The 21941-nt window shown below is 39.6% G+C and overlaps 1 protein-coding gene across 1 annotated transcript in view; it reads left to right on the top strand.

Moving 5' to 3' along the window:
• TRPC7 (transient receptor potential cation channel subfamily C member 7) overlaps nucleotides 1–18324 on the top strand; it is a 64767-nt gene extending 46443 nt beyond the window's left edge. The window contains exons 7-13 of the mRNA XM_050713679.1: nucleotides 652–916; nucleotides 7223–7418; nucleotides 10416–10637; nucleotides 13405–13485; nucleotides 15547–15600; nucleotides 17375–17450; nucleotides 18182–18324. Of these exons, the coding sequence (XP_050569636.1) occupies nucleotides 652–916; nucleotides 7223–7418; nucleotides 10416–10637; nucleotides 13405–13485; nucleotides 15547–15600; nucleotides 17375–17450; nucleotides 18182–18324 (1037 nt within the window). The remainder of the gene's footprint in view (nucleotides 1–651; nucleotides 917–7222; nucleotides 7419–10415; nucleotides 10638–13404; nucleotides 13486–15546; nucleotides 15601–17374; nucleotides 17451–18181) is intronic.
• Nucleotides 18325–21941: the final 3617 nt, after the last annotated feature.

The following is a 21941-nucleotide window of genomic DNA, read 5'->3' as shown; positions in this document are numbered from 1 at the left end:
ATATTAATATAAATGTTCAAATTTTCAGTAGATTAAACAAATGATGCATATCTGATATCAACAAGAAGATTTTCAAAGTAGAAATATTAGAATGATTACATTGCCAGAATTGGTTTTAATTTAAAGATAACACAAAGATAATACACTTGATGGCTATATCTGCTTTATCTGAACAAATCCAAGCCTCCTTGTCTAATGGTAGGGAGAGAGGTCTCAGCCTCCCTAATGTTTTCTTATATTCCTTATATTGACACAGTGCCATGTATTCAAAGCTATGGCCAAACTCCACTGTGTTGTGGTTTTAGTTTTCCATCTCAAGGGCTTCAGCTGGAAAAGGAACAGCACAATTTATGTTCAACTAGAAAACTGCAAATACCAAATTTGTTTAAAGCCATGTTATTTATTTGCTGTGCGACTTTGGTAAATCCCAGTGACTTGCTCATTTCTCTCATCTTTCCCATGTGAAAAATACAACTATATCTTATCCATTCTTGTAAAGCATGCTTAGGACTTCAGTAACCAGTTATTCCAAACCTTCTTTTTTTCACCTGGCCAAACCCAAGATTCTGCCTTCAAAAGGGGTCATTTATCATCATAACTTCCATCTACTTTGTTTCATTACTAATACCTAATGTACGTGTATTGTTTTAGCCAGGAACAAGTGGCTTCCCTCGGATCCTCAGATCATTTCAGAAGGACTGTATGCAATAGCTGTGGTACTCAGCTTCTCCCGCATTGCTTACATTCTTCCAGCCAACGAAAGCTTCGGCCCCCTGCAGATCTCTCTGGGGAGGACTGTGAAGGATATCTTCAAGTTCATGGTCATCTTCATCATGGTGTTCCTGGCCTTCATGATTGGAATGTTCAACCTTTACTCTTACTACCTTGGTGCGAAATACAACCCAGCTTTTACAACGTGAGTACGTGAGGAAAAGTGGCTGCTCTTGCAGGGCTCAGTCCATCCTGGTCCATTACTGCTGCTGGGTCTGCTCAGATAGTCAGGGTGCTTCCAAACACTCTTCTGCTGTTAGTTCTGTAAAGACCATGTGAGGTGCTCGGCTGAAAACAGAGAAGTGTCTGTATAGCAGGTGATTCTGTATGCAAACATAAGTCCAGCTCTTAGACATGCTTAAACATATATTTGTGTTCTTATTCCTCTTTCTGTGAGCACAACAATTTTAATTCTCCCTTCATCATCAGCTGCTCCCTTCTTATTTCTGCCAGGGCTGCCCACATTCCTTTTTGGCCCTGATTCCTTAAGTCCAGTTATCTCTCTATCCAACCAACACATTCATTCAGCTCAGTTCTCTCCCAAAAAACACTGTTTTTCATCTCAAGCAGAGATGAGCCCAAAACATATCTGCATGGCTCTGCAGGGCCAGTGTTTGCAGGGTTAGAGCTTCCAAATGTGCAAGATATGCATAGGGTTACAAAGAAGGCTGGAAATGGTGCAACTAATGGGTTTTATACGCCCTCCCCACCTCTTCTTATTTGCATAAGTATTTTATTTTCTTGCAAATAATTAATGATATTTTATAAGAATTCTGCCATTTTGTAATTTTTTAGAAATCGTATGCTCTGTTCGTTTCAGAGAGCTATCTAAAGTTTCTCTTCTAGCTGCGTGGGGAAGTCAGATCCGGACTTTGGCTGGGAAACTCGTACCACAGCCTCCAGTCCTGGCAGCCAGTTCAAGGCCTGAGCTTGGGGAGATGGGTAGTTCAGAAATGGTTATTTCTGGAAATCAAAATAACAGATCAGGAAAACGTTCTGTGAGATGTTCAGGAAATTTTCAGTTTCTCTGTTTCTATATTAACAGTGCAGGGCAGCAGCCTCCCTCCTGTGTACTGGAACTTATCTGCAATGCCACCATGGGAGGTTTCAGAGGTGGGAACATCCCAGTGCCCTGCTGTACCTGCGGGAATGTCCCCTATGCCCAGAGGAAAGCCTCCTTCTTTGCACCAGCAGAGCACTGCAGCAGGCAGCTTTGTGTGCACACAAAATCACCGTGACTATGGGACTGGGGACGCAGTGGGGACTTCCCTTCCCATATGCCAACCTGGGAGGGAAGAGGAAAGCTGGGTGTGATGTTTTCCCCTTGCTGTGATCTGCCCTTAAGGCAACCGTGCCACACTGGAAATACCTGAGCTGCAGAGCAGGCAGCAGCTGGCATTTGATATGTCATTTCTCTAACGTGTCACACAGTGAGCTGGGGGCTTAGCTTGTAACTCCCCTAGGAGAAATGACCTTTTCAGCATCATTTCTCCTGCAAGTGGCTGTTTCCTTCCAAATGCTCAGGAGCCAGTTTTACCACCCTACTCTTTTGTGCAACATGTACTTTGTACCCTAATGTTTAAATTTTCTGATTGAGCCAAATATGCCTTCTGAACCTTTCCTGTAACCTCAAGATACATTCTAATGGAAGGATTTATGAGGCTAGACGCAATTACATTTATCTGTGCTTGGTAGTAAGGTAGAAGAAAATTGAGTGTGTGGGATGTGACTTGCTGCTTATTTGAAAAGGAGACGTCCTTGAAGCACAAGAGGTAATGAGAAGTTGAGTCGATACCATCCCTGGTTGCCTCAGTAAGGGTCTTCAGTACGAGTCCCAGGCACGTCACTGGAGCACACCGTTAAATTCCAGTCTCCAATGCAATGGTGGTAACTGTCTGAGTAACACTCATGGCCCAAGTGGGTCTTCCAGGAATTACTGTCTTTTGATGGAAATAATGAGTAAACATTGACCAAAATGAGGACTGCTCACTGGACTAAAGATTGCTTAAATGCCCAAGGGATGTCTGGGCTGGGGAGAGTCTTGTCAAAAGGCAGTGCTCTTCCTCCTTAATTTCAGGCTTGTGATTACCTATCCTATCCTGGAGGGACTTCATTTTGTTATGAAGCAAATTTTCCATAAACATGATTTTTCCTTTTAAGAATTTGGAAAAGATTTAAAATAGACTTACTGTCTTCTGATTACTTAAGCACACAGGAGTGTCAAATGATGATGAGTGAAAATGAGATTCTTTCATCATATGAAACAAAGACTGTAGATTAACATTCATCCTAAAAATCCTTCTCAGACATCTCATTCAGCAAACTAGAATCCGTGAGATGTACAGTCCCAAACAATTTTAGTAAGCTATTAACAACATTATATTGGCAGACAGGCAGCTACCAATTCTAGCAACATTTCCTTCTCTGTTTATCCTGAGTTGTCTGTGGGCCTTGCTGAATGCTGTGGTCTCCTGCTGACATTAACTTATTTGTGAAAAGGAGGAAGATTTCACTATTAGAGCAGAATAAATAACTCAAATATTGTCAAAATTCGCTGAGGCAAAGAGTAATGCGTACTTTGCTGTACTCGTAACGACTTTGTGAATTCAGTGACTTCACAGAATACATTTCTTGGCAGACACGGTGAGAATTCTAATGAGGATAGGTGAAATTTTACAGAAAGCAAGTTTTGTAGTCAAAAATTTGTCTATTTTAATATGGGACCTGACTCAGATATCACTTGGCTAACCAGGACAGAAAAAGGCCCTCTGGATTTGCTCATTAATTAGATTGTGGCAGGTTCCAAAGGGCACTGAATTGACAGCTCACCCTGAATATCACGTTGGATAGCTTCAGTGAGCAGACAAGGAGCTACTCACTGAAATAACTTTGCATTGAGCATTTGAGAAAACCACAGCTTACCAGGACAGTAAGAAGGCAGAAAAAAAAGTGTGTCTAGATACCACTGGGAGGGAATTGCTTTCTTAATTCTAATAATAATAATCCGTGAATGTTTGGTGTAACTTACCATGCTGTTGCCCTTTCAAAATCATGTGCTGAGTTTTGCTTTTGGTGCCTTCTACAGAGCAGTCACGTAGCACCCCAGTGGCCTCTGAACTATGTTATCATGCACTTTCTGTCATTTCTTAGATCTTAATGTTCTTGACGCAAAGGAAATAAAAACGCAGTGTACTTTACTTCACACTGTTAAATACAGAGATTATTTAGCTAACCATAGTATACGTTGAAATTTTTTTAAGTTCTTCAGTGCTGAAAAGTAGACAATTTTCATGACTCTTGCAGCCGACCCCAGTGATGTTTATCTGTTTATTGTATGCTGTGTACAGAACACAGCTCTCAAAACAGCCTGTAATTAAGAACATGCTATGCAAACAAAATTGAAATGGAGGCAAGACTGATTGTGTTCATCTTGCTTTCTGCATCACAAATCAGGCTGAAGGCTACAGCACAAGGTTTTCTGTCTGCTTCTCCCCGAAGGGAAGTGTGACTCACTGTTCAGCGCCAATGTTACTTAGAGGCTTGAAGGCTTTTTTCTTCTCATTCTCCTTTGTCAAAATGTGATATTTTTGCAGATTGTATTACCTACATTGCTTTTCTGGCAGTGTTAAAGCTTTACCAATCGATTTAAGGAAATAACTCAATCTGAAAGGATGCTTTAAGCTTTCTTAAAGAGGAGGACACAAGACTGACATGAAATCATGGCCTTGCTGTGATTTTTTTCAATGAACAGCACACTGCTGTTTACAGAAGCAAGGAAAATCTGCAACTAGATGATCACCTCTGGTCTGTTTTCTTCCTCAACTCAAAATCTTTGTTTAACTTTCACAGGACTATGTCTATTGAAACAAAGATCCCTTTGCTCTCTCCTCACTGCCATAGTTGGCCCTGACCACAGTAGTGAGAGTACAGCATACCCAACTCAGCAAGGAGCATCAGTCAATCTGCCACTGCCAGCTCCTCCTGCTGTCAGGAGCTGTCAGCCTGGGCAGGACTCCTGACCTCCTTTGTTCCTTCATTTGTCTGCCTCTGGGAAGGATAACCCCTCCCGACGTTGCAGGAGGGGGGTAAATTGCTTAGTTGGCAACGATGAGACGCATCAACATCTTGGAAGCTTCAGGAACTTGGCTCCAAACATCCTTGTCTCGTGTTTTAGTGAGACATTCTCAAAAAGAAAAAGAAAAAAAAAATCTTCCCTGTAACCTCTGCCAAATCTGCAATTTGACAGTAGAGTTAAAGGGAGAGAGAAGGAGCCATCCAGCCTTTTCAGGGGGTAGGGACGAACTAGTACAAGGTCTCCTTAGAAATATTTCCCCCCATGAGTGGGAGAGCTGCATCTGTCTGTAGACAGTTTTGGGGTGCCACAGGGCAGGTCCACCTCTCACAGCACCTCCCAGTACTGTGGGCACTGTTCCCACACGTGGCACTGGGAATAAGGACTATGGACATGTGCAGAGAAGCAAGGCGGCTGTGCTGGAGCCGATGCTTGCCTGGGGCAGTCAGGGCCACATACAGGCAGTAATTAACTTTTCAAGGAGAACCTGGCACCACTCCAGAGCAAAGGTTAATGCCCGAGCTGCAGAAAAGGAGCAGAGATGGCATGTTGTATTAAAACCCACCGGCAGGGTGGAAAACTAAGGGGACTTTTCCAAATTAAAAAAGGAAGGTTAATAGCAGGGTGCAGCTGGGATCAAGGCTACTGGTTATGTTTTTTTATTAGTTTGATAAGTGACTTAGATGGTAGGTTTCAAAGCCAGAGGTTTTTGGTGTTGTACGCATTCTTTAACTGAAAATACAACATTTAATATAATAAGCACAAACCAGATTGCTACTATAAAAGTGAAGGGTCTCTGACACATTAATGTCAGCTGCCCTTTGCTGTACATGAGGGCAGGAGACAACTATATCTCTGCACAGTGTCCCAGCCTCATGAAAGCAGCAAGGAGTGAACACAACAGCACACTCTGAGCAACATGGAGACTGAATAGAAAGCCACGTTTTTTAATGATGTTGTGCAACATCTATCTGAAACATCACTCAGGGTTATCCCCCACATGCAAATGGAGTTATACTGGCTGAGAATGGTACCTAATTATTTACTGCTTTATTATTACTACTACATGCAAATGGAAGTGGGAGTGCCATGAGCTGTGATGAGAGATAAGTACTAGGCTGCTGTGGCAGAAAGGAATTGCCCAGTGCTCTGCACTAGCCTTTCAAAGGGTTGAAATTAATTTGTTTTGCTTGCATGTGTAGTGTAATTGATACTGGAGTAGATGTAAAGCTTATTGTTGCCTTAGGACATGTTGTAGTTTGTGTCTATGATCTGTTTTTACAAAAATGTAACAAAATTAAGCTGCCATCCTTATATTAATAATAATAATTTAAAAAAAAATCAAAATGATTTGTTAATGGCATTGTTTTCTCAGAAGACATTACCTCCTGGGAGGCCAGGGGAGAGGGGAGGTAATTGCCTGTTAATATTCTAAGGATTATTCAGTAAAGGCATACTTGCTTCTAACTTAAAAACTAAGCAAAGAGCTTCCAAAATGTACCAGCTTCCCTCCTCTTCCTCCTTCTTTCATTTCTAGTTGTGGCTGCTCCCCTTCTGCCTGTTATAGCTTTGGCTCCCCCCAGGTCTCCTTTTGGCCTGTAAGTTCAGCTGCAGACTTTCCATCTCTTTGTCATTCCCTCTCTTTTTCCCGTCTTTCAACTTTTTATTTTCATCTAGTTCCTTTCTACTTTCAAGCAAGGGTAACAATAAAATTAAAATGCCTCTCTGTAACATCTTTTACTACTCCTTAATTTCAAATTCTTTAGGAACTTAAATTTTTTACTACACATCTTTGGGCATCTGATTTGTTTGCAACCTCAAAGCAGGATGGGAAGAAAATCAGACCAGGGGATGACTTTACTTGCATAGTGTTCCAGTTATGTTAATGCCAGAAAACAGAACTTTTCACTGACTCCTTCTGTGTAAAAAATCTCTCTTGCCCTGGAAATTGCATATGAGGCAGTCAGCATAGGTTCCTTCTTCCCTTTCCCAGATAATCTCTGCCTATCTTCTCTGGATGAGAAATGAGTGACTGAGTAGAAGTACTGAGCCCTAGACAAAACGTTTCAAACAGCAAGTGGCCCATGGAGAAGGAGTCCTTAATAGGGACTCGAAAGCCAAGTGACAAATAACACATCTGAGAAGAACAGATGGAGTAAACAAAGGGGCACTGTCACTTTATAGTATTTATTAGAAATCATATTTCTTTATCAGAGCAGGAAATATGATCTGGCATGTCCCTGGGTAATAGATAATGGCTTGTAATAGCTGTGCCAAGGCATCATTTTTATATTGTTGGGTTACCACTTTTACTATTAGGGTTTGGCCAGGCTAACCTGGTGCCGACTCTATAAAGTGATCATTTGCTTTATTTTTTAGGGTAGAAGAAAGTTTTAAAACCTTATTCTGGTCAATATTTGGCTTATCTGAAGTGATATCTGTGGTGCTGAAGTACGATCATAAATTCATTGAGAATATTGGATACGTACTCTATGGAGTATATAACGTGACCATGGTGGTGGTGCTGCTTAATATGCTAATAGCCATGATCAACAACTCCTATCAGGAAATTGAGGTAAGATAAGAAACTGGATTACAAACTCAATGTACATAATTATTATTGATAATGAAAATGTGAAAAGAACAAGGAAACTTCAGCTTATTCTATATGCATGATTAGAGGGCTGTTGAAACACAAATCCTACACTGTGCAAAAGTCAAGGCTGCATCTGTCCCCAAATTAGGGCTGAATTAATAATTAACAATGAATCATTCCTATAACAACTTCAACTTCCTTGTTTTTAATGACCATCTGTGAGCAAACCCAATTTCCTTTACATGTGTTTAATGAAAGCAGTTTGTGGTATTTTTTACTCCCTGTGTTGGTTATGATAATTTATCCGTGTATATTACCTTAGCTGTGTTGTTTGCTTAAGAAAGACCGAGAAATATTTCATGTTTGTTTTTTTGTTTGTCTGTTAGTTTTTTCTCTGCTCTGTAGTGGTTAAACACACAAGCCTATCTAGGTCTGAAACTCATGGATGTATATTTAAAATTACATATTTTTCAAATACCAGGCATGTAATCTTTATATATACATATATACACACAAATATATATATATATGGGTGGAGGAGGAGTCCCTGGACCTGCAAAACTTAATGGCATGAGCAAAAAAGCAACATTTAAAAGATATGAATACAGCTCTCAAGGAAGGTGTTTGCAGGTTTTACCCAGCTTTGTTCAGTGGTATTAATATTGGCAGACTGGATTTTTTAAATGTTTTGCACATAAACAAATCCCTGCTCATATAAATAGTGACAGATAAAAAAGATTAATATTTGGACAATGTTTATCCTGATTCACCTCTTTCTTTCGATTGGTTAAATGTCAAGTTTCTGTAGTTGGCTTTGTATTAATTATTTGTTCTAATCTTCCCTCAGAACCTAACACTGCAAAAGGCCGGAGTCAAAAACCTTTTCTCACTGTAATGTCTAATTCCTCCATGTACTGTAGTACAAATATAGCTCTATCTTGTGTGCTGCAACTAAGTCTAAATGTCAGAAATACCTTACATATGTTCTCTGCCCCAGAAGCTTTCCTGTGTGCAGAAAGCAGTCATTTCCCAAAGATTTCTGATCACATAAGTTCAAGTGTTTCCTGAATCCTCTTCTACAGAAACAAGAATTATTACTGAAGGGGTCTCAGCCTATTAATGCATATAGTAAGTAGAGATGCCCTTGCAAGTTTACAAAAGAAAAATCTTGAGAAATATCTGACTAGATAGTCTATATTAATTTTCTAGTTTGAACTCTGTAATGGCCAGTTTCCTAGAAAGAATTCTTATCATCCTTCTTGGCTGCTTGGAATTCTATAAAACTTTGTTAAAGAATATTATAACTACCAGATAGTAAAACAAACGTGAGCTACTCATTCCAAATCCTCCTGCTAGAGAACTGGGAGAAACCTAGTAAATCTCATACTAATTCCTTTAAATCCTCAGCAACAGGGAGATTAAGGAAAAACAAAGTCATTCTACTGACGAGAGAAAGTCCCTTTTGCCAATGTATTTTTCTGACAACAGCAATGTCAATAAAGACAGAGAATGTCAATTACTTAGGAATTAAATTCCATTACAGTCAGTGGGGACATGCTTTACTGTTAGCTGCAGTTACAAGGCCATATTTTTATGCTTTCCATTGAATATCACTCTTCAGCTACTTCTGTTTTTCTTCTGTTTATCCCTCAGGTATTAGTGCTTCCTGACTACATTGCATTTATGGAAAGAAAAAAATTCTTCTGTCAGCCAGAAACCAGAACTACTTCCATCAGTAGCTCTTTAGCTATTTAGCAGAAAAACATTAAAAATGCTAATAAGTGATTTCTACTGTAATTCAGCTTTAGGTTTTTGTGAGGTTCAACCCCAAAGAATGAGAAGGCCAAATAGCAGATGTGAATACTGTTCCATTGGCAGACGTTTTTATATCTATGACAGAATTAAGCTCAATTGTGTTCTGCCAGTTTTTGACTGGGTTTCAGAGGTACAGGGTAATCAGAGGTTATTAATTTTAGCATGACACAGATGTACATGAGTACGGGGAATTGGCAGACCCACACTTCTATTAATGCTGCTGGCCTCCACATAAGCTACGATGAAAACAGCTGTAGAGCAGCTGTATCTCCTCCGTTCCTTTGTCTGCTAGCTGGTCCTGATACTTGGGTCTGGCCATCCTCCTATATAAATGCCAAGCAGATCCATAAAGAGTGTGTTGACCTTGCCCTTGTACTTGGAAGTGATCCTGGTCCAGCCTAACAATTCATAAAGGAGATTCACAGGCACATTGATTGATTTTTTTCTCTACCTGCTTAAGTGGCAGGAGGTGAATGGCAGGAGAAATAAGGTGTATTTATCGGGGGACATTATGATGGCGAAAGCAAATGGGACTGACAAGGAAATAAGCTAATGATAGAAGTCAGGGACTTAGTCTCCTTTAGGGGGGATTTTTTGGCCAATGCAGTGATAACGGTTACGTGGCAATTAGTATTGCAGATAATCAGAGGCAGCCTTCATTGTTGTGCAGTAAGGCTCTGTCCCAGCCTTCCCTGCTCCCCATCTCCTTCCTCCAAAACATTTCTTTCTTTGTGACACTGACCTGTGTTTCCTCAACCTTTGCTGGAGGGAGAGGTGAACTCATTCATATCCCAGCTCATGCTGACATTTCAAACTTATGGCATTTATTTGGCTTAGAGGACAAAACCGGTTTGTCTGTTCCCCACTGCTTCTTAAGAAGGAGTTTGTAGAAAATTTCTACCAAAATAGAAAAGAGATGACATTCAGTCTAGTATTTGGAGGGCCTGTACAAAGTGTTTATTCATTTATTCGGTCAAATTTTCTTAGTTTTAGATCACCACAGAGAAGCCTAAGAAGACACATTGTGTCAGGTGTCTTGTTTTAGTAAACACAAGACTGATTCTAGTAAAATCCTACCTGTATGTTTGTCCTTATGACAGCTAAATTCTTTCCTATGTACTAATTATGTACTTGTGTGTTCTTTTCTCTTCCCTTCCCAAGGAGGATGCAGATGTGGAGTGGAAGTTTGCACGCGCCAAGCTCTGGCTATCCTACTTTGACGAAGGAAGGACTTTACCTGCTCCTTTTAATCTAGTGCCAAGCCCAAAATCATTTTATTATCTCATACTGAGAATAAAAATGTGCCTCATAAAACTTTGCAAATCTAAGGCCAAAAACTGTGAAAATGATCTCGAGATGGGGATGCTGAATTCAAAACAACGGGTATGTTGCATCTTCACTTTTCACTTTCTTTGCGTAATGGATCCACACCTGCCAGAGACCTTCAGGAGGGGCTTGCATGGTTCACAGGTAGACCAGGGACAGAGCAGCCTCTTAGCCAGCATTGCCATTGCATGTTATTTGTATTGTATTAGCACCTAGAGGGTCCTCCCAGACTTGTAGTCTCATTATACTGGGCACTGTTTGGACACCAGTGAAAGAGCAATTCTTATAAACAGAGGCATTTTCCAAAGCCAAATAAGCAAGGTCAAAGACCAAGGGCAGAAGCAGAGGCACAAATCAGATCCTAGATCTGGCTCCTAATATACCCAGCAGGCCTTTATGCCTTTTCAAAACATCCTCTGGCCTTTAAGTGATTTCTGAATTAATTTTACTGCCATTACATTAATAACATTTCCTGCCATTCCAGGTTTGGGAACAAGTTTCCAAGCAGGGATTAATAACACCTCCTACATACCCACAGCTGTAATTAGCAAGTTCTCTACTTGCATCTGTCTAGTGATGTGTAGCTACTAATGGGCAGATCCTGCCCCTTCCATCTCTTTTTTAGTCATTTAAAATAGAAATGTGCTTTGTAAGCGCCAGCTGCATGGTGGCACACTTTTCCCATCAAAAGTGAGTGTCTGCATGACAAACCAAGAGAGATGCAAGAATATGCTTAATGTCCAGACCCTTCCCAACAGAATTAGTTTTGTTTCTCCCCTGGGGAAATGCCAAAGAAATCAGAGAAAATGATGTTACCCATGGAAACTTTTATCTGCAATGTTGTACAGAGCGTGCCTGGGACAAAGTGTTCCTAGCACATACATCTGTAACACACCCAAACCTACTCACAGCACAAATCCACCTGCAACATTTCTGCATTACATTGGAGAAGAAAAAGTCCGAAACATTCACAGGAGCTCAGCTGCAGCTGCTTGGTTGCAGTCATCAAACTCAGTGGATTAAAAGATGTGAGGAGACAGCTTTGCTTATTTAATTTTCTCAGCTCAGGTTGGGTTTGAAACAAGAGAACAACGCTGGGAATTGATTCCTGGGGGAAAAGAAAAGCCCTCCAAAATGTGTTGTCTCATTTTTTATGGTCATTGTATGTGAGAGGCTGGTGTTGCTCCTCAGCAGGCTTGCCAGCCCTTTCCATGGCACATTGCTATTCTAACAGTCTGCTCTCAGAAGTGAGCAGCCTACCCCCATTTTTAATCTTGCAGAAGGGAAGAAATGGGACAGGTTACACCAGGGAAAAGGAAAGAGAGCTTGGAGAAGGTTCTGCAGTTTGCCTTTGTGTAGCCTGCTTTGGGCTTTGGTTGGATCTCTTGGTTTTCCTCGGAGGAGCACACAGCCTGGCAGGATGATGACTCTTGGTGAGCCACCTGGCTCCAGGCAAAGCCCACAGTCTGGGACAAGATCAAGCTCACATGAACCTAAGAGAACTGCATATGCATTGGGCCTACTCCATGTTTTCATATAATTTAACTGAGTTCCTTATTTGTGAACACTTTTTAAGTTAGACAAACATGTGGGGGCATTTTAGTCCACAAACTCATATAACACTAATAATGATTACTGAAGGACCCATTAAAACAGTGAATTCTTGAAATTAAGGAAATATTTTTTCCTCTATTTCAAATAATGATTTAGAAAGATAATATTTTCAAAACATTATTTTAATCAAACTACCCAATGTCTGCTTAGTCTGGATTTTTTCTGCTTCAGAGCATAAACCAAAGTAATACAATTTTCTCTAAGGTTCTCCTTCCCCAAGCCATATAAGTGAAAGTGTCTGGCTTGTCCTTTCTTGTGGAATTCATGCAGAACTCACAGTTTCCATGGCTTTGACATAAGCAATGACAACTCCCAGTCATTTCTTGCTTGCCTGTTGATTTTTTCCACAGATCATCTCTATATTACCATGGCACACCTGGTGAATGGGAAAGAAAAAACAAACAAACAAAAACCAACAACAAAAAATAGAAACACCATTATTTCTCAGGATCTCTGGGCCTGTCAGGGATGAAAAGCCCTTAACTAAGGCCTGCCCTCTACATACACTTGTATGCAGTTGCAAGGGTCTGTGATACCCACTAGTTCCTTCGGGTCTATGATATGACTTAATTCCTTTGAGAAAGTAATTTTTTTCTTTAGCACTCGGGCCAAAAAAATTCATAGGTGAATAATAATGCCAAAGAAATCTGTTACAAATATTCTGTGTGTTGTAAAAACTTCTTAGAAGCTACTAGAGTGCAAAATTAACAGCTCCAATGTCATCTGATTTAAAAAATAAAATAAAATCTGTTTTAAAAAAGGAGTATTTTTTCAGCTGAGTAGCAAATTGTACTGTTGTAAAAGAACTGCTGAAAATCAATTCAGTTTCAGAATGTTTTCATAGGTGCGTTGACTTGTTCTCTATAAACCTATTTATTTTTCTTCTATTTTTTAAATTGTTCTACTTTGATAATCACTAATCTGACAAATATATTTTGTTTCTCTTAGCACCTTCTTGTCCAAATCCTGTGTGAGCATGCCATTTTTGTCTAGACAATTTAGAATCTTTTTTTTTTTTCATTAATGTGTGTTTTTCAACTCTTTCTGTCTTTCAGAAGTTCACTTTTTTAGACCTGAATGTGCTGCCTTTTATCCTACCCATAGATCAAACCATTTCCTACTGTTTCTATAAAGCTCTGTTTACTTTGGGGCTCCCTGGGTATGAGAAGCTACCATTGATTTAATCTATCATGATGTTTTATAATTTCAGAAAGTTCGCTTTCAGTCTAGCACTCGAAACACAGAAAATTATTCGGGGAAGAACGCTTATAACAAGCCCACGAGATATCAGGTAATCACAGCATGAAAGCAAGAGCCAGGGAAGAGGTCTGTCATTGAAGAGCTCTGCAGGGGTCGTATTCGCTCTGGTCCAGCTGCTGCCAGCCTGTGATGAGCTGCGCTGTGGCTTAGCACGGCCACGGGACCGGGCTGGGGCACCTCATGTTCACAGTGCTCAGAGACAAGCGCAGCATATCATCCATGGCAATAGACATGGTGTTAATGTATGTCATGCTAATTAATTCCATTCAAGGGTGTATAATTTAATACAAGAATTATCATTCAAGCTTTAATCTCCTGGTCTTGCATTGTCAGCATTTCATTTTGTCATGACACCGTGTCATGTCTCCAGCCTTTTCATTATCGTTTGCATGTGCTTTCTCTGGCAGTAACTTGTTCTGCAGAGCTAAACCTGCAATGTGGTATGGTTCAAAAACACCCGTGACTGCAGCGATGGCACAGGGCACCCCAGCCATCACATGAACTAGCACAGCTGTCTGTCTTGGTTGGAGCATTCGTGCCAGCATAAATATTTCTTGCGCAAGCATGTAATAGGATAACACAACAAGCAGAAGGTGCCCCATGGGATTTATTTTTTTTTACCATAAAATGAAAAGAATTCTGATGGGAACTGTTATGTCTGAAGGAACTAACATTAAAGAGAGTTGAGGAAAATAATATTTTAATGGGGTATGATGTGCAATGGCAATTCTAGGACCTGTTTGTCATGTATTGCTGCAGCATCCAGCACAACGGGCTCCTAGTCTGTACAACATACCAGTAATAACATTTTCCTTGTTTTAAAAGTTGTCTAGGCTTTTGTGTGAAGACAGTAGGTGTCTCTAAAACTCAGTTAGAAACAGAATTCATTCGTTCTGGCATCTTAAGTTAGTTGGCTTGACACCATCAAAGGCGAAGGGAAGAGAGATGATTGTCGTGCTCAAACTGGCACTTGAGCGTTTCTGATATTTTCCTGTTCATTCAAACCCACAGGTAACAGAAAGATGTGTCAGCCTCTGCTGGACTCATTCTCTTCCTGCAGCTATTATTTCTAAATGAGAACACCTAATGTTTGTGGTAAATTAAGCCCTTACTTCCAAGGCTGAAAAAGCCAAAAGCAGCTGTGAAAAGTATCTGTGTTTTCAAAGAAAGAGATAACTACGTTATTTTACTTTCCTAATGTTCCCACTAGGTTTCTCTTCAAATGATCTTAGGAAGTTTCTATTGCTGTAGGAAGAATTTGTCCAAATAATACAAAAAAGGTGTAACAATCTTGATTATCTAAATACAGAGAAGAACAAACTTTGATAATCTGTCCAGCAAGCTTTCTTCTGCAACTGGGAAAACCTTTGAAGTAGTGGCTTAGCTCTGAACTGTTTTCTTTAGTGAGATTTATCAAGTGATGGATCTGTGTTTTGTGTACCTGGTGTACATGTATGTACATGCAGTGCTCTTGAGGGATACCAAAAAATACAGTTTGGCATTCGTTATCAGGAGTCTGTCTTGAAGTTTTATTCAGGATTTTCTTGCAGTAACCAGGTTTATTTTTCTAAGAGGTTATTTCATTTAGTGTAGCAATAAGGAACAGTATCAGGGAGAAGCAAGACTTAGACGCCAAAATAAAGGCAAAATGAAGGCAAAAATGAATTAATTTCCTAAACCTAATGGCAGAAATATCTATTAAATAACGAAGTAGCCTCTTGTTAAAAACGGTCACATTCTTAATATTTTGTTTCTGTAGACAAATCTGAATACATCGTGTATTTGATAGACTAGGCAGGCACTCTTGAACTTTTGGCTTTCATCACGGACAGCAGTTAATATAGGTTAGTTAATATAGGTTAGTATTTGAGTAGTGGCCATCCACAATACCAGCTATATGGAAACTGAAGTAGATAGATGTTATCATACTGTTCCAGGTAATAATAGCATCCATTGTTTATGTTGATTCCTTGTTTTATTCTAAATACCCTCTGTCATCTGTTCTGAAAAAAAAAAAAAAAATTTTAAAATTCTTTTTGGACCCAGGATTTCCCTACTTTCCCCAAACATTACTTCATTTATGTTTCCCCAGGTGGCAACCCTACCTCCCTCTGGATTCTACTACCTTGGCCATCTTCAACACACCGTACGTGCACTGTGCCTCATCTCTGTTGACTTAATTGACTCACCTGCTTAGCCAGATGCCTCTTTGAGACAAGGACAGAGAGTCTTAAACATCCCATATTCCATGACTACATGACCTATATATAAATGACTGGATCCTCCTTTGATGTTCACATAACTTTAGTACCATTATAATTCAGAGCTGACTACTAAGAAAAAGGAGCAGGTGTATTCATAGAATCGTAGACTGGTTTGGGTTGGCAGGGCCCTCAAAGCCCATCCAGTTCCACCCCCTACCCTGGGCACCCCCAGCCCAAGTTGCCCAAGCCCCATCCAGCCTGGCCTTGGGCACTCTCAGGGACAGGGCACCCACAGCTTCTCTGGGCCTCTGGGCAGCCTGTTCAGTGCTTCCCCACCCTCAGAGTAAAGAATTTCTTCCTTATAGCTAATGTGATTTAGTCTAATCTGATTCCTTAATTCATGTTTCACGCTCTTTGCCATGTTTTTCAGTGATGTTCAAAGCAGTCCTAATTGTGCTGGGAATAGATGAGCTCACACTAAAAGTTTTGTTTTTCCTTTAATAATGTCCATCGAGTCAAATAAAACATTTTCTACCTTTTTTCTATCTTTTCTTGGATAGTCACTGAGGTCTCTGCTGTTTGCAGAGGATGCAGAAAGCTTTGAGGGCATAGAAATCTTCATTGAACCTGTCATTCTTTTGTCTCAAAGAGAGCTATTTGAATACTACATCTTTCCGGAAGTGGTTAAATCAAAATAGGAGAGTAAAAGTCTCTCCTATTATACTCTGCTTCAAGAAGCTGCTCCCAGCACGACAGCATGTGCTGCCTTATCTGCCTGAGGCCCTCCGAGACTGAGTTGTGGTGATCATGCACTTGGGTACCCAAAGAAGCAATGTAAATAGCTGATAACCAAATTTAGGTATACCTGTTGGGACACATAAATCATCATCTCTGATAGAGCAATGATTTCACGTTTCTCACACTGATGTCACTGGCAATGATGCAGGCCTTCAGCTGTAACCCACTGTGTAGCTTGACTGCCAAAGTTACTTTCCTTTTACATAAATGTTAACATGCATTTTTGGAACAATATCACATTGCAAGGTCGTATTCATAGCCATCTCCTACGATTTCCCTATTTGCTGCTCCATACTAACAGTCATCTCCCATGTTATAAATCTACAAGGTGCTATTTTTACCCTGTATATGTCCCTTAAAAGCTGCCATTTTACTCTTGCCAAGCTCTCCATTTTTGTTCAAACTCTTTTCCTCTGTCCCTCATTGTCTGTTTTCTCTCCATAAGCCTGAATTCCAAAGCAGAGTCTTTCTGTTTAACCTTTGGTCAGATGTTCAGCTCATCGTCATGAGTGGCTTTGCTAACAACATTAATTAACCACTTATTCCTTCCAGTAAATTATATTTTATTGATATATTAAATAGCAACATGCTAAAAAAAACGGTCTGGATCCCATTTCTTAAATTGCTACTGCATCATCTGTGTTTTCATTCTGTCCATTTGTGTGCATCCCACAAACATCCTGAAGTATCTTTATGTGCGCTCATTATGCAATTGCTGTCAATCAACTATTTTAATACAGAGTTCATAATATAAAGTAGAGAATAAATGAAAAGTCAGTAATAAAATTCCCTTTGTTTCCTCTGAGGCCAGGCTTCATCCTTAGAGAAATCAGGCGCTTGAATTGCTCATAATAAGTCTAGAATTAAGGAGGTGTGGATAAGCTCACGTTAAGATAAGTGTTACTGTTCTCTTTTCAGAAAATAATGAAACGTCTGATTAAGCGGTATGTACTGAAGGCTCAGGTTGACCGAGAAAATGATGAAGTCAATGAAGGCAAGTGGATTTTTATTATTGCCACAAATTAGAGCATGTAATGTTATTGCTATTGATATCTCCAGTAAGAGGATTGAGCTTAGTTAACACCCTCTGTGAGGAGAGAGCATGCTCAGGCTCACACAAAGGCGAACAATGGTGACTCTGAGCCACCTTAATGCTCTGAAATATTCCTTAGCAGAACACGTGTATTGTAGGATCTGTCTACACTTAGTCCTGCTCTGCCCCACACCTCTACCTATCCTTGCTTTACAACACCAAGGGTATAGCCAATATCTGGCCTTCTCTTGGGCTCTAAATAAAGCATTTTTTTACTGTCCTGCCTATGCTTAGCCAAAGGACTTTTTTTTTGGAACTGGATAAGGATGTGCACTGCCATGGTGTCATGTAGAAATTTTAAGTAGATGGAAAAGAAACTCCTCGTAATACCTTCTCTCTGTTACCCTTCTGTAAATGTCCTGTGTAGATGGGGATCTATACATGGAGAGGGAATAGACTTTAGAAGATGAACTTTCCATACACTCTTGCTATTGCTGTTGGTACCACTACTGCAAGTACGAGTTATTTACTGTAAAGCCAAATATTAGGTGTATGAACGCAGTGACATCATATGGAGTGTCACATACACTAGTGACCAAGCACACTTAAATAAATGCTCTCTCATGTCTTAAAACCATAGGGATGACTTCTTTGATTCAATATTGCTAACAAGAACATTTTCCTCCCTTTAGGAGAACTTAAAGAGATTAAGCAAGATATTTCTAGTCTCCGATATGAACTCCTGGAGGAAAAGTCACAAGCTACTGGTGAGCTGGCAAGACTAATACAGCAGCTGAGTGACAAATTTGGGAAGAATTTAAATAAGGACATTTGATAGTGGACACAGCGAAAAACAACTGGTTTTCTAAACATTTTTCAGCCTCAACCAGCATCTTAGGAGGGCAAAAACAGTGCAAAAGATGGGTGCCACATGCTCAACTTTTGCAAACTAGCAAGTATTGGTAGAAGCACCTTGCATTACTCCTGTGTTTGGTGAATTACCAGTTAAATCTTTTATGACACAAAAGTGACTTACTGGTAAAAATACATGCCCTTTGACATCAGAAACAAATGCACCATACGGAAGGCACCTTTAGTTAAAAGCAAAAAAAAAAAAAACAACAACAAAAAAACCATATCTTCATCCACCTGACTCCAGTGAAGGGACTGTGCTTGTTTATACCAACTCAGACTGTACTGATCAGAAGTGGGTGGTCTGAAGAAAAACTGTGCCAAGCAAATACTCCTTGCAAATTTTTTAAAAAATCCTAACCTTGCGTGTGTACTCTCCTTTTATGTTTACATGGGCATCCATGAAGATAACTTTGAACAGCACTGTGGTTAATGAAAAACAAATGAGAAATCATCTGCTGAAATGACCGAGGCCAAGTGTCTCAGGTGGCGGTCGTCTACTTTTTAGGCTGAATGACAGAGTTGGAAAAATAAACAAAGCTTGTTGGGTAAAGCATCCTTTCATCCCCCTGCTAGAACCTGATAAAGGGATTCCCAGCCAAAAACTCCTCTCTACCTTTTCCAGCTATATTAGCTAACCCACTAATGGATATGGTCTCCTCGTACACACCTAGCCTCTCTTTTATCCTCAGATGATCCCAGCTTCAACAACAGTGTACTGAAATATTCAGATCTCACTTCCCAATAATATCCACAGCAGAAATAATATATATTGTGCTAATGTGTTCAGTACAAGGAAGAGCATTAATCCAACAACAGCGACAACTCTGCTCTACTTATGGATTTCAGAGGTCAGCAAGCCATAGAGTGAGATAAATCATAAAGAACATACCCCAGTAGTTTCAAACATTTAAAACAATACGAAAAGGCTTCGATTCCACCAAGGACAATGTGAAAAAAATATATTAAAAGAACAAAAAAAAAAAGAGAGAGAGAGAGAGAGAGAAAACAAAATCATTGGAGAAATGGTTGTCTTGAGCTATGAGTTTGGCTCTTTCAGAGGACCAGGAAGGAATTAAAACTGCTTTAAAGGCTGCAGTAATACGAATAATCAGACTGCATTTTTATGAATGGTAAACAATAAGTTGATGCAAAGCAACTACAGACTTCGATTGCTTGGGTTTTTACATTTAGCTACATGATTTCAACTATTTAAAGCACACCTTACTACTTGGGAACCACTGAACGGACCTGTTTGTTTACAAGATACACCTATAAGATGACCATTGCATTTAGGTATCAGCTAAGAAAAACAAGCAGAACCAGAAGGTGACCTGTGATCAGTTCTTAAGTGCCAGATGAGAACACAGATAGCCTAATAGAATAATAGTTATATTTGTACAAAAACATTAAAAAAGAAAACAAAATAAAAAGTGTACTGTACGTAGATCTGTTTAGAGAAAAAACAAAATACTGTATTTTTACCTTTAATAAGATTATCTTGTATACTGTAATATTTTTACCTAAAAATGGGAAAAAATAAAATTACCTCATAATATTTTGTTGTACACTGGGTGAAATATTTGCCTGATCATTTGAATATCCAATACATGGACATTTTATTGTTTTAATGTGATGGGTGAACAACAAAACCGTTGTATGAAGCAATTTTGTCATAGATTTTCTGAAGCCTGAAGGAGTCAAATGCAAAATTTTAACTAAAATACATTTCAAGGGAATAAACTAGGGAATCAGAAGTTCTGCAACCAACTATAGTCTGCAAAAGCGACTCCTTATTTGTGGTGCTTAATTTGAAATTATTCTTTACTTATTAATGCATTTGTAAAATTTTGTTCTAAGAGCAGAAATTCAGTTCAGGAGGCTACACACATATATTGAGGATTCTGAGTGTGCAATCAAAAATTAAATAAGTAACATTTTTGCAGTAACTTTTAGCTGAGAATGTAACTGAAAATACATTTGCCTCTGCATTACCCCATCTGTATAAGAGGTACTTTACTCTGCAGCACAGAGTAGCATTTCCCGGAGATGTTGTTGACAAATGTGGGAAATCTGTTACTTTTGCTTGGTAGCTCTTACAATGTAGTGTCAGGATGAAACATTTAGATGACAGCATTCATCAGCAAGTACTAAATGCCAGTCTAAGACAGCCACTGCATATAATAATATTTGCAAGAATGGTAACTCACTGGCCTGTCTTTCCTTACCTAAATCAGAAAATGGTGCTGATTTCAAATATTATTCTTTCCATGAATATCCTAGAATATCCATGAATTTCCTAGAATATCTTCCATGGTAATGCTGCCATTTTTTCTCCCTTCCAACCACCATGCAAAACTCATTTCAATTTTGGAAAACCAGCTATGTTGCATCAGCCTTGTCTCAAAGATTTGTCTCATTACGGCTCTACACCTGCCTCTTGATCAAAGCATTACTTTACCCTTCCCATTCAGTGTTTTAACATTTCCTAGGAATATAAGCAGAATCCTTCAATGTAGAGCAAATAATAACCATAATTTCCATTTTTCATCATACTGCATTCTAAGTCACATGAAAAAGGTAAGTGGAAATGCAATGATACACTTACATTTTGCATATTTAGATGTAAATCAACAAAAGGCCTGTCCTAACATCCAGCAACGCCAACAGAAACATTGTTCTGCTGCTCAGTATAGCAGTCAGTGCACGTTCTGGTCACACATACTGTGAAGAGCTTTGCTGAATTACGCGGGCCTATGCAGAAGCACGGCCATGCCCCACCAGCTACCACCTGCTGCCCTGGTACCATCAGTATAAATGCTGCCATGGCTTGCCAGCATGCTGCTCTGCATGCAGAAATGTATCTATGAAAGAGCATAATATTTTCTAGAACTTCAAAAGTAGACTAAAAGACATACAGGAAAAATACATTTTAAAAATGTGCTTCTTCCCTTTTTACATTTACATTCCACGAACTATCAAGGCATAGAGTTTTCTTATATAAATATTCATGACAAGCAAAATCCCACTTCTTCAGAGCACTTTTCTCATCTGGTCCCAGGAACACACACAAGGAAGCTGCACACTATGTATTAATGTGCTATCAGCAGAAATTATGTTAAATTCACTACATAGTTTATTCTCCAAGCTCTGTTTACAATAAATTAAAGAAGCCTTGCTAAAAGATCCCTGAGAGAGCTCAGAGAGTTTGAAGAGGAAAAATCAGAATAGCTGGGACTAGACCTGGGATGTGCAGGGCCCCTGCCCCATCTCCCATCGCCACTGGGCATGCCGGTGTCACAACAACTGCTCTGATGGCTTAAATTTGATCCAATTCATAACGGGTCTTACATATGGCTTTGAAATATAGGATTTATATTTCTTGGACAAATTCAAAATGCCAAGGGAGGTTGCTTTGCCCAAACTATTTGTAGATACAGAGTTATGACATTTTATGGGCAATATTTTAGAGGGGGCTCAGAAAAAGATTACAAGGGTGAATATTCTCCGAGAGATCTTCCTAATTCTGCAAACCCAGCA

Source organism: Cygnus atratus, chromosome 14 (genome assembly GCF_013377495.2).
Source record: "Cygnus atratus isolate AKBS03 ecotype Queensland, Australia chromosome 14, CAtr_DNAZoo_HiC_assembly, whole genome shotgun sequence".
Classification (NCBI taxonomy): domain Eukaryota; kingdom Metazoa; phylum Chordata; class Aves; order Anseriformes; family Anatidae; genus Cygnus; species Cygnus atratus.
Note: the sequence above shows the minus strand (reverse complement) of the source record. Positions and strands in the feature narration are given on the sequence as shown.